Source organism: Pomacea canaliculata, linkage group LG12 (genome assembly GCF_003073045.1).
Source record: "Pomacea canaliculata isolate SZHN2017 linkage group LG12, ASM307304v1, whole genome shotgun sequence".
NCBI classification, from domain to species: Eukaryota; Metazoa; Mollusca; class Gastropoda; order Architaenioglossa; family Ampullariidae; genus Pomacea; species Pomacea canaliculata.
In genome coordinates, this window is record NC_037601.1 from 14,350,887 (window position 1) to 14,378,195 (window position 27,309).

The 27,309-nt window shown below is 43.2% G+C and overlaps 2 protein-coding genes across 3 annotated transcripts in view; one reads left to right on the forward strand and one right to left on the reverse strand.

Moving 5' to 3' along the window:
- The window catches only part of LOC112576421 (beta-hexosaminidase subunit alpha-like), a 55,862-nt gene that overhangs the window by 15,809 nt on the left and 12,744 nt on the right, over positions 1–27,309 (forward strand). The window contains 8 exon segments of the mRNA XM_025258799.1: positions 13,627–13,718; positions 18,531–18,649; positions 19,450–20,369; positions 20,795–20,938; positions 22,080–22,107; positions 22,110–22,234; positions 22,236–22,287; positions 22,945–23,057. Coding sequence (XP_025114584.1) covers positions 20,076–20,369; positions 20,795–20,938; positions 22,080–22,107; positions 22,110–22,234; positions 22,236–22,287; positions 22,945–23,057 — 756 coding nt within the window. The 5' untranslated portion in view covers positions 13,627–13,718; positions 18,531–18,649; positions 19,450–20,075.
- On the reverse strand, positions 23,064–27,302 carry LOC112576422. 2 transcript variants are annotated; one of them, XR_003101833.1, is made up of 4 exons: positions 25,670–27,302; positions 25,353–25,388; positions 24,350–25,173; positions 23,064–23,914 (listed from the first exon to the last, which is right to left on the reverse strand). XR_003101833.1 is itself a non-coding variant. In XM_025258801.1 (4 exons), exons 1-4 carry the CDS (start codon positions 25,075–25,077, stop codon positions 23,898–23,900), a joined length of 402 nt encoding a protein of 133 aa, XP_025114586.1. In that variant the 5' UTR covers positions 25,078–27,302; the 3' UTR covers positions 23,064–23,897. The 2 variants fall into 2 exon arrangements, 1 of the variants encoding a protein (XP_025114586.1); XM_025258801.1 differs by having other exon boundaries at positions 24,350–24,466; positions 24,625–24,784; positions 24,970–27,302.

Below are 27,309 nucleotides of genomic sequence, written 5' to 3' on the forward strand. Positions count from 1 at the left end.
TTTCCCTGTTCGTCACCTGTAAAGAAGGATATCGATTTACCCTTTGTAGGTTAATAGCAGCTCCCAATAAGTCCTTTGCATAAAAAGTAGATCGCTTTTTAAAGGACTACTCGGCGACATCTGTTTCTGCGCAGTGCAAGCTTCTATTCCCCACATACAGATAGACACTCCTGTTATCTAGATACATGACACTCTAGATACATGCCTACAACCATGCACAGAAAGAGGTTAAAAAAAATGCAGACGTCTAGACTGTACACAGAAACTTTATCGTTGTAAAGTCCTCAGTGGGAGAGCTAAGAGGATTGTTTAACTGGAGATACATGTGTACACACGTGACGTTATCATTTTGTGCATGGCGATGTTTGCAGGCTTGTATCTGGATAATGGTATCAGAGGTAAGAAAGTAGCGTCTTACACTGCGCTTTACAATTTTTGCGCCCCACTGGTCCTTTACAGGCGATGTATTTTTCATGAAAAGGAGCTGTTAGGCGCTGTTCTTCAATACCCATGAGAGGAAAGCAGCATTCACGTGGCGACGCATTTCAGCCTAATGAGATGCAGGAGGCAAGGCTTAGGTAGTACAATGACAGCGCCTGATGTGAGGAATTCGGTAACTTGCAGCGGGCTTTATCCAATCATTAGAAACACATTTGCACTTCACCTCACTAGTCCTTTAAAGTCTCGGGTTACGGAAGACATTGTACCCCTCAACCTTCTCCTCTTCTCCTCTCTCCTCTCTCCACACACACACAGCTACCGCTCGATACTGTTTGTCCATACCAGGTTTACTCTCTTTTCTATGTTTCATACAACTTATCGTCGATGACAGTACGACGAGTTGACGAGCAGGGCTTGGCCTATCAGTCGCTGTGCGACATTGCCGCGCAAAGGTTGGTGGTTATCAGATGTTCAACACGCGTTACCGTCATCTGCTGGCGACACGCACTGACAGCAAATCCCGAGTCTTCCCTGGGAACGCGAGTTGGCCGCGAGATGTTCGCGTAACCCGAAGCTTGTCGTCAGCTCCCTGCATTTTCGTTTCCCCAATTACTAGTTAGTCATCCGACTGTGATACCCTTACCGACTGTATAGTTCCGCGACTTGCCGCACACAGGTCGCAAGCTTCGCACATAAGAAAAAAAGAGAAGAAAAGAAATGTGTGACGTCATTTGGGGACTGCGTCCCGAGAAGGGGATTACTGAAGAATATTGTCGCCGACCATTTCAAAGAAGCTCTTTGAGTTTGGTTTGCATGCAACACTTTATCGTATATTGGAGCGACGGATTTAGTGGCATTCTTCTCTCGTTCTCGGGACGTGTGGTGTTACCCAGCTCGCGCCTTGTGATCGGGCTGGAGGGTTGTCGAACGAGACGAAATCCGTCCCCCGCTCGCGTCAAAGGAAGGAAAAGGTGAAAACCCGATTACGAGGGTAAGTACACGAACACTAACATCAGTCGAAGTTGCTATATAAGGGGGCCCCCTAGCACGTTTTAGCACTGGGTCGAGAGGTGTGTTGCTTTAAAAATAAATGTTCCTTTTTTTTCCTTGCTGTTGCTCTTCGTTACTGATTCGTTGAATGAATGCACAAGGAAGAAAATTAGACCAGGAGAAAATAATTTTCACAAGTGTTGGATGTACTTAGGGGCTTCACGCTGTTAAAGTGCATCTCGCGGGCGTCAGCCATTCGGCACCGGGCATCGCGTTGGTGAGGCTGGACAGGCGCGACAAGTGTGTTGCATGGGAGGGAGCCTGGTTGCAGATCTGCTCTCCCCCCTGCACGTTGTTACCTCCACATCTTCGGTTGGTGTGTCGGCGACACTCGACTCCCCGGGCTTTGTGGCTACCGTCTGCACTGGATTACCATGCAGTATACGCTCCCTGGATAGTTTGTGTCCAAACAGACTGGTGTCCTGTTTGACGAGCAGAACTGATGCCGAGGGGCACATGGCAACCGGTTGCTTCACACTTTCTAACCGTGGCCTTGACAGAAATCTGACGACCTTGGACTGAATTAAGGTGCGTTCTTTCTTTTTTTCCTGTCGTCATGCAGACAGCTATGCGTACTACCTTAGTAGCATTACCGAGCGTACTGGTGTACTTTCTTAGAGACAAGAATTTTCCGCAAGCCCTTACCTGCCCTTCCCTGTCGCTTTTTGTTTGTTAACATAGGAAGTCCAGATGCGAAACATGAAAGGTTGCGTATGGAATTTCGAAACCCCCACAAGCTGTTAACTTCTACATGAGGTATTTTGTTCATCCATTCCTCCTCTCCATAAAACATCAACTCCCTCTGCCGACATCCGACACATGTTGAGCAAGAGCGACCTGCCCCTACTGAGGTGTACTTTCTCATTTCCCACAGCTCCTCCCTGCGATGATTTAATTATTTTGTATGTCACGTGCTTTGTCTAATGATGTCGAGCTGTCAAGGTCGGTTGTTACGAAAGGTGACACTTGTCGCTGCACATGTAATGCGACTCCCAGGTGTTATTCATTTTCACGCCTCTTCTCTTCTCCTTTTTTGTCTTTACCGTTAGCAGCATGTCTTTCTCGGCATTCATTCTCGGTCTTTCTTCTTTTGAGGATGTCTCGACATGTGTTCATGCGTCTGTGTGTCTGTATATGGCATGCATGTGTGTGTGTTTGTGTACTTTTAACGCGTGTATACTCTGTACAACAAGTTCCGATTCCAAACAGCGGCCACTCCTCGAACCCCTGGTGGTACGGTGTGTTACGAATGACGACGTTGATAAAGGATCACTAACTGTGACGAAGTTCAAGTTCAAAATAATAAAAGTGCATGCGTTGCTACCCTGGCGGTATGTAGGCAGGACGTAGATATGGTATGCGTGGGGGTAGGTGGCGCTGTCGTCTCTGACTCACTTTCCCTCTTCTATTATGACCACGCTCACCTTTCAGGTTGTTCGTCCTAAAAGGACTTCGTTTTGTTCAAATGCAAAAAAAAGAGAGCAGTGTTTGAAAAGATAAGAAAAAGACGGCGACTAGGCCGACTCCAATACGAGAAAGGTCTTTTCCATCATCAAGCAGGCTCTTTTTTTATGATTTCTTTCCCAAACTGTATTAGCCTTTGAAACCTCGGCGGGGACAGGTGAGACCCACCGACCGTGAAGGTCTGAGTGAGCTGCTGCACATGACTTCATTGCGATGTCTAGAGCTGTAAAGAGGGGAATGCTGAATGTGGAAAGGTGAAAGGAGGGGAACAAGCCATAATGATATATTTTATAACGATGCCACAGCTTTTTTTTAAACCTCAGGTGAGAACAACCTGTGGACTGTTTGTTATTGCAGTAGTCTAACAGTTTAGCCTACTTTTCCATCCATGCTTTTTGAAGTAAAAGCGCATATTCTTCTTATCCTACCCGTACATAAAAAATTGTCACTACTATTCAGTCATTCTTTCTTTGCATGCGTATGAGTCAGTCAGTGAACTATGTGAACAGATTTAGGAAGTTTCGTTTTGGATTAGAATGTACAGGGTAATTTGCATTTTCCTTTATCTCCGTTCCTCCAACCCTGAAATGACCCCACGAGGCAGCTTGCAGGCTCAAGAGATCAATCTTATCTCACTTCCTGAATTTATTCACTCATTATCTAACCCTGCATTTCGTTAGCTACAGAGCGGGCAAGAAAAAAATAAAGAAATAAAACGAACGTCTGTTCATTTCTTCATGTCCCCACCCAACCACCAACCCACTCAATACCCAATGTGTTAGTAAGACAAAGCTATGCAGAAAAATTAACTGAAAAGAGAAGAGGAAACTATTAATTGATCACGTGTTGTCTTCTAACTGCCACTCCCACCGTGCTTCATTTTCGTGTTAACCATTAGGAGTAACTTTCCAAACTTTCGTCTTCTTGGACGTAAATGGACGTACTTATTTGTATCCTCCACTACACTCCCACCAAAACAGAACACTTTGTTTGTTAGTTCCTGCACCGCCATTTTCTGACGACGACAATAAACTACTGTTGATTGTCCGCCTTCTCCATCATCAGGGCATTCACAGGTCTGTCAGTCAGTCGGTTCGTTGACATTATTTGGGAAAGGGTACAGTATATTTATCTCGCTTAAGTAGTGTGGCTCGAGCTGAATTTCACTTTTAATGAGATTCGATGTCTGTAGACATTCGACGACAGACTGAGAGAATGTAAGAGGTTGTTGTGAACCACCTACACGCGAGAAGAAAGTACCCGAGCTTTTACCCGCAAGTGGATATGCGCGCGCACGTATTATGTACGCACACGGAGGGGCGAGAGAGTACAGAGATCTGAAGTTCTCAACCAAACACTTGATGTGGTCTGGCACTCTTTTCACCTGGGCATGTATCGTCAGAAAAGCTTAAGCCTTAAAAGGCATGACCCAGTAATTGAAGCCAGCATTCATAGCAAACATTGAATTTCGCTGTATTGCTACCCGGGGTGGCCTGGTGGACGTCGCCGAAGAACAGACGTCACCAGTGGGCCGACTTGTTGTTTGAGCTCACGCGTCAGTGAAAGCACCCGATCGTCCAGCACAGACACCCGAGTACTTGTTATTTGTTGTTTTTTTTTAAAAGAAAACGACAGTTGAGTGGTTCCTGCAAGACAGTAAATGTAGAATTTATGGCGAGGTTTTACCCCAACGGGTGTAATTCTCGCGTCGCTTTGCGGTTGCGTGACATGCGGTTCAATGGAATCGAAGCCTTGCCCTCCTCAGGTTTTGAGAGCATAGTAAATTTGGTGTCTGGAGACAAATGTTTGCCACGTGGTAGTGTAGTAGACATTAAAAAGTAATCTTATTGCACGCTATCAGAATATTATCTCTCTCGCTCTCGTATATGTGTGAGAGAGAGAGAGAGTGGATGGAGAGGTATAGGTTTGTCATGCTATCATAATGGGTTTTTTTTTTTTCTTTCTGAGGCTTATATACGAGTACCTCCTGTTTTCGCTCTATCCGGGTATGCAGTAATGCGTCCTTGGCGAGTGTGCGACGCCGGCTACACCCGGAGGGGGAGAGGAATTGTTATGTGTGTGATTGAGGTAAGGGGAGAGCCCGGCCATCTCTTTCGAGTACAAAACGGGCTGTCCATCATTCTGCAAGGTCTGCAAGTACAATGTCCGACTGCACCCGGTGATTTTACGGGTAACATCGCACGAGTTTACACCTTGAAGATAATGAGTGTTTTTGCGTGTGTGCATGTGTCGGGTGGAGGGAGGAATTGTTTGCCAGGGCGTTTTAATATAGACTGAAATTGTGAAGTATCACAACCATGTACACGTACCACTCCACAAGAACGATCTATGCATTAAAGGCCCATCAGTTTTATCTTTATTTTCGCCTTAAAAGATGGTGGTCAGAGCGAGTGAAAATAACTTTTCTTTTCCGTGGTTGAGGTCTGTCTTTCTGTCTTGCTGAGAAATGACTGCGCAAGATTGTGCATTAATGGAGGGTATTACGGGTGTAATAATATGTTAACATGGGAGTGTTATGCGTGGTTCTGCATGCGCTTAAATGTTTGTAGTCTTGTGAGTTGAACTTTGACCCGTATGTGAGCATAAACGCACGATGATTATGCACAATTCTTTTGTGCCTGGCGGCCATTGATGTATTCTCTTATTAGAAAATAATGACTATGTTCATTCTTGTATGTTGGCTTTTATGTGCTGCTTTACTTTGCTTATAATGTGCTTGAATCTCTTTCATGTCATAACGACAAGGTAACTTTTAAGATGGGAGGTATGCCAGAAGTATGTCAATCTCTCTCACACACACAGTCACACACACACACTCTCTCTCTCACACACACACACTCTCACACACTCTTGTGCTTGTCACCAGCTGGGTGACTGGTTCAGTGGGTTCAGATTTTGCCCCCCAGCACTCTTCAGTTCTCTCTGGACGCCTGGATTAGGTACATATTCCCAGGGGTAATGAGGGGATAGCTCGGCGTGATAAATTGGTAGCTGCTGTCTGGACATAAAACATAAACAACACTCTCTCTGTCTCTCCTCTCACACCTTCAACTTTATGGCGAATACCGCCACTGAAATACGTTTTTGTTCGGGGTTTGGGTTTTTTTTTTCTCTCTCTCTCTTTTCGTGCATGTTTATGTGGGGGACGAAGGTTAGAGACAGAACGGCTTAGACTGTAAATGAAAAGAAAATTTAGTAGCCATCTTTGACCTTTTGCCTCGCTTTGCTGGAAATCTTCTGAAACCTTCCAAGTCACGACATGCCGTCCTCCTGCACTTTAGGCTTAAGATCCCTTTTTAAAGCCTTGCAGCCCCTGCCTCATCTGTCACACTGGCTGGCGGTGTGATGTGTTTCCGTGGGGCCTGATGAGCGCCTGCTGTGAGCGGCTTTAGCTTTCTCTCGCAGACTTCCGTGCCAGACCAGCAGATTCCTCTCGCCCCTCCCATTTACAAAGTCCACCTTGGAACAGGTCGATTCGACCACTGCATTAAGTCAATTCGACCACTGCCTATAGTCGATTCGACCAGGTCATCATATATAGAATAAAAATTTGGTCACGAAATAAGTAAATTTTGATTTGAGCAGTACCGTCTGCCACGTCGACTGATTTGCTACTGCATAAATTAAACTAAGCAATGACTATTTTTTTTTTATCCTTGCCCATACAGAAGCATCCATGTGCCACATCAACAGTATTCATTTTTCATTTCATAACAATAGCGGCTGACGTACATCTGTCACGTTACTAATTTGCATTGAAAAACAATTATATTTTTGTTTACAGAGAACGAACACAAATGTCAATACTCTGAATAGTAGCTTTTGAACTTGGTCGAATCGATTCAGGACTGTGGTTCAATCGAGTCTGGGCTGTGGACGAATTGACCAAGGGTCGTGGTCGAATCGACCGGTAACCATCCTAGAGACGTATTTAAGATGGATGTCTAGAGAAAGACAAGTTCGTGAGCTCTGGTTATAACGATATAGGGGTGGGTTGGAGGGGGCGCTGGTGTGAATGGATATTATAGCGCGGGAGGGGGAGTGCTTTCTTGTTAACAAATGCATTATCAGTCACAGTTGTGGTTCCTGAGAGAACTAGCCAGCTCTGCAGCAGGTTATTTTAAAATTATTTTTATTCTACCTGATTACATTCTTACCAGCTTGTCTGCAACCACTAATTTTTTTTTTCTCCTTGGATTTAATAGCATTCTCCGAGAGTGCTAACGCAAGATAGTGCCAACTGAATGCATGTTCTCATCCGTCATGCTTTGAAGTTCGGTCTTTCATTATTCGCGTCTTTATACATGGGTTTATGATCAACATTGGCTGAAGTATTGCTACGAGCCATGCAGTGTGGAGGGAGTATGGAATAATATGAAACATAGGAATGAATAGTGAGCTGTAAATATCAAACCTGTAGAATTATTATAGGGGTGGGACCGTGGTCGTGCCTGCGGTGTGTCTGTTCGAGTCTGATCTGCTTGACTGGGGGTTGGGTGATCGGGTGGTGCCCGGTTCGTAACACGCTCTTGCTTGTAGTTACCACTCTCCCAGAAAACAGACTGCAACGTTTCAAACATGTTTGAGTTTCAAGGGAAAAGGGTCGGGGAGGAACATAGAAATAATAATAATAAAAGGTTCGGCGCTTTTGTGATGATACCACCGCTTGTGTGGGTATCAACGACCTGCACGTTTTTCATTGACCCTGATCTTGTTCTCTCCTCCCACGTCTCTTAGGAAGCACCTCGGTCGTCAAACTAACAGATGCCCCTCCCCCAACCCCATACCCCACCCCGCATTCCCCTCCCAATGCAGTGGCGGTCGCCAGCCAAACAAGCGACGTTGGAGCTAGTCTGTCCGGTCTGCCTGGCTGCACAAGGTCTGTGCAGTGCGCTGGGGAGTCTGCGTCACCAACCCCCTGTCCATGCTTACGTCCACTCTTGTCCTCTTCTTTCCTTTCCCGTCCTCAATCCGTAAGGGAGGAACGTGGTACGTAGGAGTTTAAATTGCAGTCAGGCAACGTGCAGGAGGCTCACTTCATACAACAGCGGGCGGTGAGTTGATCGACCGGTCCTGCCGTGTCGGTAGTGGAGGGTCGGCCCCTCGACCTGCTGGCGGCTCCACGTCCCACTGGCCTGATGAATCCTTGATGACAGATGTCATGTAATAATATCGGCTTGCAGATGCTGTTAACATTGCTTGGTGTTGTGGTATTTCATATATGTATATCGTTCACTTTGTATATATAATTATATACTGTTCAACTTATTTAAACTTTGTATGCTGTTAGCGTCAACAAACAAAAGTCTTGTAAAGAACTTGTCATTATATCTATTATATGCATTTAAAACCAGAAAGTCTTTTGGTACAGATTGATTTCAATATTTGGCTATATATATATACACACACGCACTTTGTATATCTAAATATAAATACCTTCCCTGATCAGTTATTGTAGAATGTCGTTATTTGTTTTATCATTGTCTCTTCAGTTCTCTGTCCATGGAACAAATTCAATCAATCGGTGTGTGTGGGAGGGGGGTATATCCAGGGGAAATCTGTTCTATAATGGTTACTTAGTACTGCGCATGTTTTCAATTGTGCACAGCTGCAATTCTCCAACAGAGCTTGAGTATACGTGTTTTAATGTTCGGCACTACGAAGTGTACAGCGTTCTTTTCACCCGCATCATTTTGCATCCCGGCGGGGAACCATGATCAGCAGGAGTATTTTTTATCTTTTCGTAGAGTTCATGTAACCCTACCCTCCCCAGCCCTCATCATTCCTTTCTCCTCCGTCGATGTCAGCCTGTAACCCTGTCCTTCATCTACAGGCATATCTTTCTCGAGCATCCAACCATCGCAGACTTATCTCCCCGCCATCTGTCTTAGGCTGAACGCAACCGTTCCAACCTTTTCCCCCCGTCAGCCATATAGCATAGACTCCTCCCGAATGTTATCCTTTCTACCCGTTTTTGACTGGTTACACGTGTGTTTGTGTGGGCGTAACTGGTATGCATAGGTTGATACACGTCTGTCATATTATTTTGGCAGACACGTTGTGTGACCCGACGCAACACATATGTCTTAATAATAAGATAGAGCGCATGTCGTCAGGTCATATTGATGACGTGGCATAACACATACAGACCATTTAACACGTTGTTATCTCACAGCAACCCGTCTTTGGTCGTCTGCGCGGCGGTTTCACTCGACTGGCTGGTCACGGACATTCTAGGGTTTGTGATTCTCCGTTTTTCGGCGGACTGCCACCTGTAGAAAACAGTTCTGCCTAATTTTTTAATTTTTTTTTTTTGCCCAAGGGGAAAAATTGAAGGGGATTGCCAAAAGCAGATTCTGTATACGTTTTGAAGTTCTACCGACCGAGCAAGGGTGTTGGCACACATCCCCCCCAAGCACCCCACATTCAAATCCCTTGCGTAATCAGAGGCGATGAATTCACAGATGGAAGGATGAGTGCTTGGAGTGGGGGTTGGGACGAAGATGGGGCCACTCCTTACAGAAAAAAGAAAAATCAGGGTGCATTTGAGATAGGCACAATGTCTTACACGATACAAAAAAAAAAAAAAAAGAAGACTGAAACCCATCTGCTGAAAAGGCAAGAATGTACGTGAAATGCTGAATACATTAATCAAAGTTAATATAATAAAGTTTAAGAGAGTAACCGCAACTACTTTGATACGTAGAAGAAAAGAAGACAAGATAAGAATTTATATATCAAGTGACATTTTCCGTTTCACTACTAATTGCACGCAGAAAATACTGAAAGATACACACACGCCTTTTAGAAGTATACTCGCTCCACACTTGCACCACACACACGCTGCATCCGGAGAGCAAGGAGACACTGAACGTTCAGTCCTAACTCGTGTTACAGCTGAGTTCAGAGAGGCCAGTACCTTTTCTTTAAAATCTGTTACTCAGGCAGGGCGGAACGGTGGCGTCTAATTACAGGGTTGGCTGCTTGCCGTGATGTAGCCTGAGCTGCTGGGTCGGCATAAAACACTAAACCTCTTCTCCCATGTTACTCAGACGGGAGGTTGTATTTGGTCCTAGGGGGAACGCGGGGAAATAAACCATTGGCTGGGTGTGACTTGTCGACTAGGATCTTATGCGCCTTGCATAAACTACCCTAGGTCTACAGAGGGAGTTGTTGCTGGACCTTCTTGAGAGACAGCTGTCCCAACTGTGGTCTGTTGTGGTTCCCAGGAACTTGATGTGGTATACCAATTTTATGGCTTCTCCGCTGATAAGAGGTTCCATAGGACCTCTTCCTGTGGAAGACCATCCCCTTAGCCATAGACATTTTTTTCTGGAGACTGTCGTCAGTGCATCACTACACCATCAGGTGATCCACCTCCTGGGGATGCGCAAACTCATCGTTGTTCATGAGACCTTTCATCCAGTTTGTCTCTAGTGGCGCAGGGATGTCTAAGAATCAGTCGTTCTAGAACGCTCATCATGACATGTCACAACCACGAATCTCTAGTCCTTTAGCGATGCCTCTACGGTCTTCCTAAGGATAGGAACGACGACGACAACGACTCCTGCTTTGAAGGAGACGACAGAGAGTTGGAAGAGGAGTAAGGAGGACCTTCATTTGAAAGTCAGCTGACGCTGAGGCGGAGTGATCTTTCGAAAATCAGATGTCCCTGCACCTGAGTAGGACTTCTCCCATCACGCCCTTGCCTGGGAGCGGAGCGTGTACTTGTTGATGGAGACTGCAGAGGCAGGTCGTTCCACGTTCACGCCATTCAGGGGCAAGATTGGCGAGTGGAGTTGAAGCCCCAAGTAAGATGGCCGGTGGACTCGGGAAATAAATACAATCAATACATTTCGTAGGCTCATCAGTCTGCGTGACGGGACCTCTCCGACTTGCAATCTCAGTGAAAAATTGCTTCCAGTTCCCCCCCAACCCTCGACTCCATTCCTACTACGACAAACCAGTTTTCACCATCCCCCTCCACCACCCTTGCCATCACCACCAGGACTCGGCCATGTTCTGCCGACGAAATTCCAAATTCTCTGGGGCTTCCATGTCCTCGCATTTGTCAGGTCAGGGAGGCACCTTGGTATATCATGTGGCTGCCTGGCGTCGCGAAGTTGGCAAGTTGAACGTTAACTATCGGGGGGAAGTGAATAGCTGAATGGTTACAGCGCTGTCTGGTTCGATACCTGTGTGGCGCGGCAACCCCATCTCCATCTACTCCCCTGCCTCCATGCCCTAGTCGATTCCGCTGTTGAATAGGTACCTGACTCCCTGGGTTTGTATTCAAAAAGCACGTTTACCCCGCGAGTTACTCTCCCTGAACAGGTAGATCGGTCAACCAGAGGTAATGACCCACCGTATTGATGAACTCTATTTGATACGTGTAATATTCATCGACCATGCTGCCTCGAACAATAATTAAAAGAATGATCATTTACATTTCTATGTACCTTAATGAAAGTTCAGGCTTACAAATGTCCATTACCCTTTCGTGGATTTCACTGAAAAGGAGCAAATGAAAAAATAATGGCTGGTAAAAGTTCGTTTGGGTTAATGAGTTTATTTGTGGATGTGCAAGCGTGTCTTTGTGTGTCGACACGTAGTAAATGTCATGAACTCTTCCATCAAGAGGAGGTATGCGTGCACTAAATAGTCACGATGATTATTGTTATTATTAATATTAATGTACATTTACTGCTCAGCCACAAACAGAAAATTGCGCATTAGGAATAAAAGTTTTGTTATTATATATTAGCTCTTCAGGAACTTTCTAATTATAAATATATATTTTACAGACTGCAAACAGTTGTTTTGCTGTGCTTTCTTTTCAAGTATATTTTTCGCTCAGCTTATTGCGAAAAAGGCGAATTGTGGTGACTGAGAGAACTGTAATGTCAGTCACGTGGGATGTACTCTCTGCAAAATACTCTGGTGAAACAACATATAAATGCTAAATATAGCAGGTTAATGTTTACGTAGATAATTGTGTATGGCCCGCAAGGAATGTTATAAGTATCTTAATGGTCCCTGGAAGGAAAAAGGTTCCCCGCACCTGCTGTAGAGAGAACAGGAGATCACAAATTGTTATCAGATCCCTTGCCTTCTCTACCGGCTTTTCCTTCTTTCCTTTTTCCGTTTTTTTCCTGTGTTGACGTAAGTTGCCACCTGGTGTTTGTCCTGATGAGTTGATCAGTGGTTTCACTGCTGTTCCACGCAGTAGTGCGTGCGTGCAGTTTTGTGTGTCTTTTTTTCCTATTCGTATGTAGGATTTTTGTTTTGTTTGGTTTTCTGTTTTTGCTCTCAAGCTTGCTTTTTATTTATTTTTTTTTTTTATTTTTTTATTTTTGTTTGTTTGTTTGTTTGTTTGTTTGTTTGTGTATGTTACTATTTTTTTAAAACTTTTTATCGTCCAATCGCGTGACTGTGGGGCATCACGAGTGAGTGCGGGTGCAATTAGCATTACGTGACACCCGGATACAGGGAAATGCTGTCTTGTTCTGAGTTTCTTAGATGACGAAGGTTCTGCAGATTTTATAAATCATTATCATCGTCATCGTCGGATTCTTGTGCAAACTTCCCGTCCACGTCTTTGCTTGAGATGTCACCTGATCTACCCACGCACACAAAAGCCCTTTGGCAGCTTCCCTTCAGCTTCTCTTATCTCTACTCTCATCTTGCTGTGCTTCAGTTCACTGGAGATGTGAAATCTACTCCCCACTTGTTTGCGCTGTGAAGATAATGGTTGAAATAAAAAAACAAACTTGAAATGTTGTTTGGTCACTGGAGCTTGACGCTACATCGATATAAAGCAACCGATTGCACTTGAAACTTCTGTTTATCTAAACCAGATCTGGGCAAAGGCCGGCCCGCCTCCTGTCTCTGACCGGCCCGCCCGCTGGCGAAGGGATAGTATATATACTGTATATACAGTATTGGGTAAAACTGAGTTAACTATATTAGTCAGACCCTCTAAAACCATCCCAATTTCTCATACGGCCCCTTGGGAAAATTAATTGCCCACCCTTGATCTAAATTATAGTGAGAGAGCGTAGCCTGTGACAGATGGAACTGATGCAGTACTCAACGGGAAACAAGCCCACAGACATCTGGAATCCTTCATTGGTGTGAAATGATGCATTCTATGACTCAAAATATCAAATTAAGATACATTTTTTGTTAATTAGAAGCAAATCTTTAAAAAATAGCTATATGCCTATTTATAATTTGAAACTCAGGTTAATTTGATATTACAGTAAGCATTTATATTTTTACAGATGAGTTGTCCGTTTCATTTTAGATGTATTTTGGATGATCACACTCAAACAAACATAAGCTGGAGTTTTTGTTTTGGGGTCTCTCATTTTCTTTTTTCTTCTTTTTTTTCCCTCTCCCTGTGCATGCTTGGCTTTTGTTTAGCTATGCTAATTATCAGTGTCGGAATGTTATTGCTGTATAGTTATCTCAGTGTACGTTGAGAACAAGCTGTCAGCGTAGCTCGAAAGATATGATCACTGCTTTAAGGAATATTGCCAGGGAGACAGCTGTCGCCTTTTATTTCCCCGCTCCGTCAAGCACTACACATTCTGCATTTCACCATCGCTAATATATATATAACAGTACGTTCGCTATTTCTGTCAGCAGATCGCAACCAGAGGAGGATTTATCGTGCTGGAAAACATGGTGGATTGGTTATCACTGTGAATGCTGTCGCTGGTAATTGCTTTTTCAAGCAGGTGAGAGACTTTCATTTACCAAAAAAAAATAAAATAAAATAAAATAAATAAATAAAAATAAATAAATAAAAAATGAGAGAGACAGGTCAACTTGAGAAAATTGAGTGCTTTTTCGCCCCTATAATGACGTGTACAATCACCTTCCATTAATCACTTTGTTATTGAGAGTATTTCAAATAGTTTTCTGCGATGTATAAACAATTAAACGGTAAACGGAAAGAAAGAAAGTGAACATTTTTTCTTGTATGGCTCTTATTTTTAAAAATTTTAATCTGTTGGTGATTAGAATTTAAATGACGCTAAATTGTACAATGTATGATTAATAAGTAAATTGAAATCGCCAATGCTGCGAAAGTTGAGAGATTTGCACCATTCTTGCTCTGCTGCTGCTGCTGCTGCTGCGTCGTCATCAGAAAAAGTGAAGCAAAACTCATTTGCACACTTGTAGGCTGGAATGAGCTAATTGCTGTGGTTTAGGTTACCTTTAATGTTTGGGTGTGGAACAGAACGAGCAGGGGAAACAAACGCCAAAGGAACCTTAGCTGGTTGACATTACAAAAGGCTAATCGTGACCATGCATAAAATTAATCACGTTTTGCACGTGCGGGGCCTGACGTGGTCGAGGAAGAAGAAAAAGGATTGGTTGAACGAAAGAGAAGTCTCTGGCCAATCGTTACCGGCGTCACGTACTACGTCATGAGGAAATGACGTCGAGCGCCCCTCTCCCCTTGCCCTGTTGCCGTCACGTGGCGCCTGCCGTAAAGCCGCTTCCGCGTGACACGTTAACGGCAATAGACATTAGGAGCGTGTCGCCAGGTGACGTTTACGTGACGTTGTCTTGTCGCCAGGAGGGATTTTCACGTCACCGGCCCACGTGCGCTTGCGAGTGATGAAAACAGCTGGGCAACGTGTTTGCTAACGTTCGCTGGTATTTGCAAATCAAAAGTGTGACGCTGGCATCTGTATGCGATGGATGGGAAGCCTTTGGGTGATCGTTGTGCCAAGCCATTGAGATGTTTTATAGGATGGGAGAGAGGCGAGAAAAAAGTGTGTGTGTATGTTAAAGAAAGCATTATTAAAGTAGTTTCAACGCACCTATTTCAAAACATGAACTGTAATTTGAATTTTTTTTATTATTACTAAAAAAACAATCCTTTTTGTCAAATGAATTGCCAGTGGAATGCCTGCAATGTGATGAAAGACGATGGTTGAAGGACCTACCGTTGGCAGTGACACGTGGGAAATATCATTTTGATGGATTGCCATCATAAATTACTGCCTCGAGAGCCGGCGATCTCTTTTTTGGTAAATCGGTCACGGCTGGATGAGAGAATGCAACAGATGGCCAGTTAGTTCGCTTGCAGTCAATAAATCATCTGCAGCTGGCCATCGCTGAAAGCTGGGATGGAGGTAGGTCCGGGAAAAAAGACGAGGGAGAAAATCGCATCCATGGAGGAGGGATCTAGGTCCAACTTCTGTCCGAAACAAGGTTTTATTGCAGTTTCACAGAAAAGTAACGGCCTTTTGCTCTGAAGTTGACAGAGGTTGTGATTCCACTTCGGTTGTCTGCTCAGTCGGTTGGCAGAAAAGTGCATCCACCTACCTACCTATGGTATCGCACATTGTCTAGTCTCTTCACTGCCAGCGGAACCTGATCGCCATGCGCATGTAAATTGTCGTTCACAGCTTGTTTTATCGTTCAGACATTATACAGGGCAGTAATGAACTTGTTTTTATGCGCATGCGTTGACCATGCCAAGTCAGTCATTCCATCCCGACGAGAAGCATACACGTCTTTGCGCCGTCCTGTACTCATCTGTGTCCTGTCTATCCCGTAATGGACGTTCGTTGCTTGTCCCTCAAATTTACATTATTCACAAATCGGTGACTTTTTTTTTTCAAACGTAGCTTTTATAAAAGGTCGTAAACCTCATTTTGGTTTGGGAACAGCAAGAACTCTGAATGCAACTTCTTTGGGAATCATGTATCAACAGTCCTGCATGCGAGTTGGGATCCCGTGGTCGCTTCCAGTGTCAGAGTTGCATACTATTTCTTTAGTTATTGACCTACTCTGATTTCAGAACTTAGGAGGTATGCATCAATCTGTATATGTTCCATGCTGGTTAATCACCATGTTGTAACATGGCTGCTTGGCGATACTTTAATTACAGCGCACACAGGCTGTATAGTACTCTGTACATTAGTTGTTAGATCAGTGATAGTAAGAGGAATACACTGGCTCAACCATTTCCCTTTCCACCATATGTTTATGATCTGTCGAATTTATTTGAAGAAAGATTTCCTACCGATTTCCGTTCTCCCACCCCACTCTCAGCCAGCAGTACTATTTTCGCCGTCAGCACGTCTGCACTTATCTCGATAAGCTAATCATCGCTTGTGTCACAGTCAGAGATGTACGCGTGCCGTAGACGAAATCTGAACCCGTGACTCACAGTTCTGTGAAGTCTCTGTGGCAGGTGACTTAACGCTGCGCTATCGTGCATCCCTTAGCATCACGTAGGTGACGTAGTTTGTTGCATCACAGTTCGTCGATGCACATGCATTGCAAACACACATTACAAGCGCTGACGTGGCTTTAATAATAATAATAGCGTTATCTATATGACATACGCTCGTCAGGCGCGCGATTTAAGCGCTTGAGACAAGAACGAGACATTACAACAAATGAAGAATGGGAAGATAAACAACACGACTGATAACGATGAAAGATGATTACTAAAAGACAAATATAGAAAACGCAAAGAGTAATTTCCAGAAGCTCGTGACGGAGTTTGGAAATTGAAAACTCCCAAAGTGCAAACAAAAGTTCACCGACGCCTGAACTGTCTCTTTTTTGACACGTCATCGTGTTTCATCGCCTCCCTGTCGTTCGTTGACAACCAATGCACGTGTGAGAAACCTGTCAGCCATCAATCGCTAGCTCGCATCCCTGGTCTCACATACTCATCACTTTGTGTCTACCGTTCGTGGAGTCAGTCCGTCCAGGTCAGTCATTGCCGACTTTTTGTCTTCTGTTTGTTCGTGCGGCCATCACATTTCAAAGCCATTACAACATTCTTTCACTTTCCACACCACCTACTAGGAGAAAAATTATCGCCATTAAAAGCAAAGCAGAATTGTATTCATGCTGACTTTATTACTTTCCACTTTTTTTCTCTCCGAAATAAGACAGCGAAGACAAGTTTTACGGTTATGCGTATTTTGATCGTTGAAAGTGTTTTCGTGAAAATGTTTACGCGTTGTTATGCATGTATTTAAGTAGACGTTGCGCCTGTAGTTTGATGTGATTGCAAAGATGACTGTTAATTTTGTTTTTGTTTTGCACACACACTGTCTCCTGTTTTATTCGGCCACTTCTAAACTCTGTCACACCTTCAATATCCATCCTATCCAGAAATATTAGAGTTGATGCTACAGTGAGGAGTTCCGCGTGTTATTGTCGGAGGGTGAGTTCGTACTCCTTATAACAGCATCGTCATCACTATGGATGGTGTGTCGCTTATGATGGACACACAGAAACATTGTTGACTTTCAGCTAGGATCCATAGACGTGAAAAGAGAAAGGAAGAACTAATAAACCTTAAACTAAAAAAATGTAGATTTTCATTGACGCGATGACACGAATATTTAATAGCTCCAGTTTAAAACAGAGTTGCTGCTGTACGAAAGTTCAAAGTGAGGTCATCGTGTGAGGATAGTCTCCCCCCTTCTTTGGTTTGTGAATTGGGTTTCCTAAATTCCCCCAGGTTTTATTTTTAACTGGAGAAAACTAAGTAGTCTTCCCTTTTGCCACGCTATTTTTGAAAGCATTTACTGCGGAAAGAGCGGTTATACCAGATCTGCAACCGTCGGTGTAAATATTTGATTTCAAACCAGCTCGTACGCACTCGTGGTAGGGTACCTATTACCTCCCCAACCCACTCACACCTCCCCTCTCTTTTCCCAAAGCCTGACCTTACGTCCACCTACGTGATGACGTATTGTTGCCCTGTCGCGTAGGTCGTTAGCAAGAGTTTACCTGCTTGCCGGTCTAGTGTGTGTGTGGTGGTGGTGTACATGATAGTACTTACCGTCGCTTGGACTCGTGTAGACGACGATGTATTGTTTTGAGCTGCAGCTGATGAGGCCCCTAAACTCAATTTATCGACTTTAAGACAGGCATACCTCATCTTCTTCCACTCACACGCCGCAGGCTTGACCAGAATATTTTTCCGCCGAAGCGAGTGTGCGAAACACGTAGCTTGGGACAGACGACGAGCGGTGTTTATTCTTTTCGTGTTATTGAAGCAAACAAAAGAGGACTTATTTTTGAGAGAAAAAAAAAAGAAAGAAAGAAAAGAAACCAAACAAACAAACCCAAACAAACAAAACTGTCGCTAGCTAGTCGAGGCGGGTCACCGTGCCCAGCAGGCTGTTCAACTGTCGATTGAGGGAGGAGGACCCCCCTGCCTGCTGATCTATCGATTATTCGTGACTGGTTCGCTTCTCAGGGCTGGCTGACAACCGGTGGAGCTGGTGATTTAGGGTGCACACATGATAGGCGAGTGTACAGGCACAGGGATTAAGGAGCGCTTGGTAGTGAGCTTCTATGATTTCATGTAAATCCTTACTTTAAACTTTGCTTGATGATAACGAATATGTAAAGAAAAGGATTGACTTTTTTCTTTATTGGCGTTCATGTCCTTCGAGGTTTGCGTGCACGCGTGATATCCTGTGTCGGGTGTGTGTTTGTAAATGTACGTGCCTGGAGTGTATGTGTGTATATATTGTATATGTGTGGGTGTGTTGTAGGTGAAGTGACAGCTTTATTATGGCGTTCACTGGGAATACTTTGACGTTGGTGCTGTTGGCCGTCCTGCTGGTGGCTACCACCGCCGACTTGCGGCTGCGCGGGCCTAACCCACTTGCAGGTAAGGACTCGAGACATTGTTGTGAAATGTTCAGGAAAGTCATCGGTAGATCATTGACAAAAGTGTGTGTGGGTGTGAAATGGGATAGGAAAGTGATATCCCCTCACACACACACACACAAAGCAGGGCTATAGGAGACAGCTATACAGACACTAATGGGGTGCATGATTTGTTTGTTGGAATTTGAGTCAGTATTAGCATATTCTCATTGATGCAGATAATTATTTTGATTAAAAAAAATTTTAAACTTTGTTTTTGTTCCCGGGATCCAGCTAATTATAAAATGGGGTTTGATGATTGAGCTAGGAGCTGTTTCTTTCAAGACTTCTGTTAGCAAGAATATGTGCAGTTTCCAACATTGATGGTTAAAAGAAAAAAGATGATAAAACTGCATATCGTAGACACAACAGACAAAAGTACAGTGGGGAATTTGTACTGCATGTTTGATTATTACTTCCATGAATGAAGCTAGTTTAAAAGCACACGCGAAACCAGAAAAATATGGGAAGAATAAGAAACACCATAGAGTTTATACTTAGTTCTTCAGCCCTGATAAAAATCTATAAATCTATAATAAGTGAAATAAAATGAGTGACTAATAACCTGTAGTTAGTTCAGTTTACCCTTTATACGCGATATGAAAACATCCTCAAATGGTCCTTAGAATATGTTTCCATGTCCATAAAAGATCCTTAGAAGGTCCTTATTTTCAGTGTAATCAGACCCGTATAAACCCTAACGAAGTATGTTTAGCGAGCGGGAGCCTGACGTATTATTAATTATGAATTATTAATGTGCAGGAAGGGGACAGGAAGTTGATGTCTTACTTGACACTAACAGAGCTAAGTCTAGAATTCAGCCGCCTCATCAACAACAAAAAGCTTCCCCAGAAAAGCAGGGATTACATCGGACAGCAGCATCTGCAGCAGCCGGCTTGGAAGCCAGCAGGTACGACGCCTGCTCCTGCCCCTCCTCAGCCAGGTGAGAGGATGGCGGGTGCAGCAAGTCACTCTCAGAACATGGAGGCAGCCTTGAAGCTGCGAAAGGAGGAGATACGCCTAGTGCAGGAAGAAGTGGCGAAGCAGAAAGAGCAGGCTGAGCAGCGGCAAGACCAGCAGCATTGGGGAATGCAGCAGCAGCAGCAACAGCAGCAGCCAGTGCAACAGATGCAGCAGCAGAATAACTTTGGCAACGTTGAAAAGGTCAACCAGAGTGGGCAACAGCAGCCGCAGGGACCTGGAGAGGAGCTAAAGAACCCTGTGCCGACCAAACGGGCGTATCCCGTGCCAACTCCCAAGAGCAAGAAAACATCAATATTCCTCACGGAGCTTTCGGTGTAGACAGCAATATCAAGAACGGGGACCGGGCAGGGCAAGGCGCCGCCAACCCTGTGGAAGTCCAGCCTCACGTGGTGGAGGTGGCACCGATGGCGACAGCGCAAGCTGAGTCGAGGGTCAAGGTACCGGGGCTTATCCAGAATGTGGTTGCAGGGGAAGGCGTGAACCGTGTGGAGAACAATCCAGCTAACGTCTTCCAGCAAAACAACAATCCGGTCTTCCAACAGAACAACCCCCCGGTCAACGTCTTCCAACAGAACAACCCCCCGGTCAACGTCTTCCCGCAGAACCAGCCGCAGAGGACCATAGGAGGCCTGCAGATCAACTGGGACTGGGACGACTTCTCCATCTCCTTCGAGAACTACGGAGCTGCGGAAATGAAGGTATGATTTAGTGATCATCCACCCTCGGGTTTTGCCAACGTGCACGTCCTGTCTGGCTATTGTCGTCGTTGTCACATCCTCTTCTTCTTCCTGATCGTCATCTTCATTATCATCTGTAACTGTCTTTTTTCGTCTATTTTCAAAATTAGATTAGTCATTATGTTTTAACAATTTGGCAAATAGTGCAGGGTATTAATATCATTGTAATGTTATACTACCTCTTTCCACAGAAGACATTTGCTTACAAGCACGCACACACGCACGAGCACGCGTATTTGGCGTAATGAATCCGTGATATGCAATTCGTCTGTCAGCGCACTGTGGCTTTAAGAAGACTCCAGAGTCTGCATATTAAACAATGATTACCAGGTCCTTGATGTCACCTGTGTGATGTGTCATGTGAGGACGTCCTTACCTTTTTGCAGGTGCGCCGTGCTCCACACCCCACGACAGGTGAACCATGGCCGCTGCCGCAGTACTACACAAAGAAAGAGAAGACAGTCTTTACTCTGGACCCCAAATTTTCCTTTATAGTCACCGGTAACATAACCTGTGACATTATGGAACAGGTAAAATTGATGTGCTCACCCTCCCTTTCGATGCACCCTCTTGTTTCCCCCTTTCCCTGTGTTTATTATACCTTTTCTCTCTCTCTCTCCCTCGTCTCATAGCTTCCTTCCCGCCGTACGTTCCACATCAGCTGCGTTGACATATGTTGCATAACATCAACAAATCATTGTTCAAAGCAATACTTTTGTCGATTGTGCCTGCGTGAACGCCTGAATGCACATGTGCACACAAATGCATGATTGCGCAGTACAATGATAAATAAGTACTCTGGCACTGAAATGTGTTGATTTTCGTTCGGCTGTCGGGTTTTTAACAGCCCCCTCTAGCACCTTCCTACAATGAAATCCACAGTAGTGACCTCATTCGACTTTAAAATATCCTCGTATTTTGGATTAGCAATGTGTTGTCTAACGCTTCGGTCACTTTCAAAGCCATGGACCGCGCCGCACGTAACCAGTGGGACGTTACCTCTTCATTCACACAGCAAACACAAAAATCAGCCTCTGTGTGAACTGTATGCTTAGTCCAAAATGAAATTGTAAATATCTTCTTGGTTAGATTTTTTAGTTATATCTCTTGATCATTCAAATGTTGCTAATCTTCCTGACGTAGTCATGTCGTTCCCGAAATCGGAAGCTTCGTACTTTAGCCTCGTTCTAGTAGTTAACTGAAAATAAAATCCTCTGTAAAGCAGTCCAGTAATACAAGTCCGTGTTTGGCACGACCCCTTCCACATTTTCCCCGTTCCTCCGCCAAATTTAGATACAAACATTGAATGTTAGTAAGACTGGAGAGACGTGCAATGATAGCTTCACGCCTGCTGGTACGACATCGTACGACAGGTACAACTTTCGGTTTAAGTACATTGGTGGTACTTTGCGGTTTTGTCAGTCAGTATCTAAATAATACTTCGAGTAGTACTGCACGGTCCTGGTAGTTAGTGTCCCAGAATAAATCAAGTGGTACGTCCTGGTATTCGATATTTTAAGTGTATCGGGGGAATATTTCCGATTCTGATGGTGTATCTACGACAGGACCTGATAGAGTACTTCCGGTGAACCCTTCCCTTCGCCCTCCTGTTCCCCTACCTCTTCCCCAGAGAGGGAAGTAACGTTTTTGTTGTGTATTGCCCCCCTGCAGGCCTTGAAGCGATACAAGGTGCGTATCGTGGAGACGCCGTGCAGGACATGTACGACAACCTGCAGAACGCGGAGGGCACGCACCTGGAGGCCCCTGAGCCCAAGTACAACTCCCAGCTGTACCGCACGGCACCCAACATCAAAAAGATCGCCATCAAAGGTCCGCAGGCCCTGCACGGTCTTCCCAAACCTCAAGTCGGACGAGTCATGTGAGTACCACTCCTCCCTTCCCCCAGCAACAACAACTCTGTGCTGGAAAGAGATAAAAACATAAAATTGATGTGAAGGTGTCAACACTAATGTGTTGATAATGTCATGTTATTTACTTTACGAACCTTTTTTCTTGTTTTATCATGAGACGGTTACACACCATGAAGGCATCTTTTGACGACCTTTATGAGGTCATTAGGATATCGTTCCTCAAAGACATAAAACAAGCAATTAAGTTCCCATCCTATTTATAGAATGCTTTTATTTTTTTTATTTTTATATATAAAGTACGTAAATCAGGGATTTTTAGGGACTACAACGCACGACCATGAGTGGAGGAGTAACTTGTTTCATCGTTATCATTTGTTTTGTTGAATGGATGACTTATTGTGATGTTGATGTGGCTTTTATCGTTGACGAGGTCTAGTGATGCATAGTTTCCACAAGGGTCTATAAAGTATTGTGGGTGTTGGGGATCTCTACCTGGCAGCTAGTTCTGTGCCGCACAAACATCTATTTGTTTAATTCAGTTAATACCTCCGGAAGATCCTCGATGAAAGTAACTTCGCATACGAATAATGTTATACAAGAGAAGTTTTTTGTCAAGAATACCGCTTTTAAGCTGCGTTTGTTGTTTTATTTTTCATGAATTGCAGATGATCTGGTGGTCAAGAAGGGCTCAGCCTATATTTGGGCCAACGAGGTGTGGGGGCTGCTGCGTGGGCTGGAGACCCTGAGTCAGGTCGTCTGGCGCGGCATCGATGACAGGGTAAGTTGTCACATGATTAGCTGCCTTGGTGTGGCAGTGGATACATTAGCAAGGCTTCAATGTTGTCTTATCATCGTTGCATTTATCGTGTACGTTATCAAGCTACAGCAACACTCCCCAGCATGCAAGCGTTCATCAGCCCAGAAAGGGCCCCTTTCGGGCTGAGAAATGGGGCCGCTAAGGAAAGTTACGGGGGATGGAAGCGTAATCAGCATCAGCACCTTGTGGGTTTTGGGAGAACTAACTCTTCAAAACACCTCTCAGCCCCACCCTAAAAACTCTTCTCAGCCCTTCGAAGCTCGACTCCAAAACCTACTTAACCTTCATCTTGTCCCAAATTTCCCTTTCAGCACCATTGGCACATTAAAAAACAATCTTACATCTTTCAGACATTTAAATGAAGGTGCTGTCATTCACTCTTACTCTCCCTAAATACCAGCAGACAAAGAATATGATTCAACAATTTATTATTACATACAAGCAAACGATAAACATGGTTTTAATATTAATCGACAACAATGTGTTGCAAATGCCTGACAAAAAAATCAAATTATCACATGCATATATACAAGCAAAGAATTTGTTGAGAATGCCTGACAAAAAAAAAATCATTACAATCTTGAAAACAATCTATCAGATTCACACATATAAGCAAATAATAAACTTGGTTTTATTATTTATTTACAACACTTTTCAAAGTTTTCAGGTTAGTTGTCGTGAAAGCCTAACAAAACAAAAATCATTACAATATTTAAAACAAATTATCATGAACAAGCAAAATATAATAATGGTTTTAATATTCATTGAATGTGACTTTTTAAAGTATTTGAAGTATTCAGCCTAGTTGTCGTGGGTCCCTGACCAAAGAAAAAAAATCATTACAGTATTCAAAACAATCACATACCAGCAAAAAATAAAAATGGTTTAAATATTTATTTACAATAAAGAATTGAGTCTTCAAAGTCTTCATGCTAATTGTAGCAAAAAAAATAAAATAAAAAGCTTTAGCAACAAGTTAGAAATAAAGACAATTTTCATTATTCTAACTGTGTAGGCTTATCCTGAGGTTCTAAATAATGTTTGGCTGCTATGTGCCTAAAGCCAAGTTATTTTTGGTGCATCATCAACATTTTTCAGAAAAAATCCGAGTTGGTAATTGTTGATTCCATTTTAACTTCAATTCTAGTTCATGATTTAACATAATACCAAGTGTTTGATCTTATCAATTATTTATCTTTTTTTTATTTTCAAACTCCATGCTACCTTTAAAAGAATTGTTCCAATGCTCTTACCACTAGATGTCCTTCGTGCTCTCCCTCCATCCCTGTCTCTGGCATTAGAAAAAAACTTCCGAGTTACACCGTCAATATCAGCTTCTGAAGCGGTGCTAAAGGTTCTCCTAACTGCCGCTGTGTACAGAAGGAAAGCATAATGGAAGGATGTGAATACAGATGCATCTATAAAGTAAATGAAGAGAAAATAAAAAACTGGGATGCACAACAAAAATCAGTCTGTAAACTTTACAGATTATGGTACACATCAAAGCAGTCCAATAACAACCACGCACCAATTAAAACTCCCCTCAGCTGAAGTGTGTGGAAGCTGTTCTTTCCTTTAGCACCGCTGAAATTGTATTTAACTGCAACCTCTGAGCTTATCACCCTTCTTAAAATTCTTCTCACAAGGGAGCTCACAGAATCCCCCCCAATGCAGGAAAGGTGCTGAATCTGTAAAAAGAAAAACATTATTTCCAGAATGTAGAAACCGACAATAGACATGCAACTCACTAGATACTTTCTGAATAATTTATCAAGACTATCACATAACAATTGATTTGTTATTTATTGCTAAGGGTACAGTTAGAAATTGTAGCTAAAAAGTGTACTTCATAACAACATAACATTTAACATACCACTTTTGACCTAAACTCCTTGTCCATTAACCCCTCCTCCAGCTCATTAATTTCTTCCGCGGAGTTCAGGGGAAGCACTAACCCATCCGGAATGGCTGCTGGGGTCATCACTCTGTGAAGCCAGATTTTGCAGAATAATTGTATTCTGCGTTACTTTTTGGGAGAGTTCCTCAAGTTTGTCCAAAAGTCTGGTCAGCAAATAAACTGCAATCAAAATATTATTATTAGTTCTAAAATTGATTTAAAATAAGGTATTTTAGGTTATTGACAGAATTTACAAAATTTAACAGAATCTTGAGGTTGATAAGAACATATACATGTAATCAACATTAATATTTGTCCAGTGATCACAAATTATAGAGGGAGATGGAAAATAAACTTACTAGTCAAATTATTGGAGCTTGACTCAGACATGCCATCTGCAAAGAAGAGTTTTAATTAGTTCTTCGCTCTAAATATCAAGTGTACTTTTCCGTGTCAAAGGAAAATTAGCATGCACAGCCTTTCGCTTTACATCACTTCAATCCTTTAAGCAAATGTGGATTTTATTAATAATGTGAATACTACAGAGTGAAAAAACCAGTTGATGTTATAAATAGTATCATTTTTTTTTTCAACTTGACCAATAATATGTGTGAAGACATTAATGAAGGAAGTGGGTCTGAGTTAGTACTCCAGCAAAGAGTGTGTAGTGCAGTACCTTCACTGGTCTGATCTCCAATGGTACTGGCCCTTAGCGGACTAAAAGCCGCTTGGTCGTTGCACGATTCCTGGTGTGGCTCGTTATTCATGGCATTTCTAGCATACTCTAAATGTTCTCTAACTCTGGCTCTGATTCTTCTTCTTTTCGTTGAGTACGAATAGTCCATGCTATCTAAATTATATTTAATATTTAAAAAAATGCAGATGAGATATGAAGATTATACTCTATAAACAGCTGTGATTAAAAAAGAAAAATTTAACATACGATTATATGTCAGAACTTTCAAAAGACAATATCAAATAGCTGAAGTCTATCATCACATTGCTTATCTATGAAATATCTATAAAAGGATCTATAAATTCACGACAAACAAAAATTAAATACACTGAATTAGCAGGTAGACAAAATTTGAATGAAGATTTAAAGCCAAACTGCACAGCAAGTTCTTTCTCCAGAACAGGATACGACAGCGTCTTACAATGGCGAGCACGTTGTTGAGGCGAAAGACGGAGCACGTGGTACAGTTAGTCACGTGATAGCTCGGCGGACCGGGCCATACAATTAACTATAAATGTTAAACAAATTAAAAATTAGATAAATATTAGATAAGCGTCTAAACTTTTGTAAATATCTACTACCATAATTTTAATAAATTTTACCGCACAACACGCGCGCACGAATCTGCTTGCTTGCCGCTGTGTCTTGCATAATGGCGGCCTGCTGCAGAAAATAAAGTGCTGCGTAACACGTGTTGACGAAACTTTGCTGCTTTTTCAACGTGGCACAGCTTTGGCTGTCAGGTGTATACAGCAGTTAGTGCCGCGAGTGCTCCTTAAGATCTCATCTCACCTCTAAATGGCTCGCAACTCTGTACAGTATAGGTTTGTAATAGATACACAGAATAGCATTCCAATACATGTACACAAGTTTGTTCATAACATATATATATAAAACAATCTTTTTCTCTGTGTGTTTTCACTCTCTAAAGGAGGGGAGATTCGGTGGCACGGCGGTACCGTACCAGGGTTATGTGTTGTGGATTCAGTTCTCATCCTCGGCACTCATATTTTCTGTTTATCTGTAGCACCTGTTTACGTGGCTTCACTATGCTCTCTGTTTTAAAAACCTGTTGACAGGGCGCAATACGCTGATAATCAAAAACGCAATCAATTTTTCCTCTAGCGTGTAATAATGAAGATATTACGAAAGAGCAATCCTAATACAACAGGCCTATTAAATAGTTAGATGATATTAAATATGTAGAGCATATTTTTTTCCGTGTGAAGGCGTGCTCGATACTCTGTGCACGAAAGAGTACAGGTCAACAATACAATACAGAAACACGAGTATGGCAAGTTAGGTTCATCATTAGCCCATCATTTAGAAACGGACACCCGTGTAATGGGCACATTGGTCTCTGATTGGCGTCATTACGTACAGGGTTAGATGTTACACTGGCATTGATAAGGTAATGTTTCTGGCAGCGCTCATTAAGAATGGTTGTAAAAGTTGCCAGACCGTCTGTAGGTAGGCGACTCGTAAAAGTTTACAATTAAAGGTTAGGACCTAGATGTTGTTCCCTTTTGTCGCTGCCTGTGCGCTTGAGGTCACGTGTCTGGTCTTTGTTCTGCTGGCAG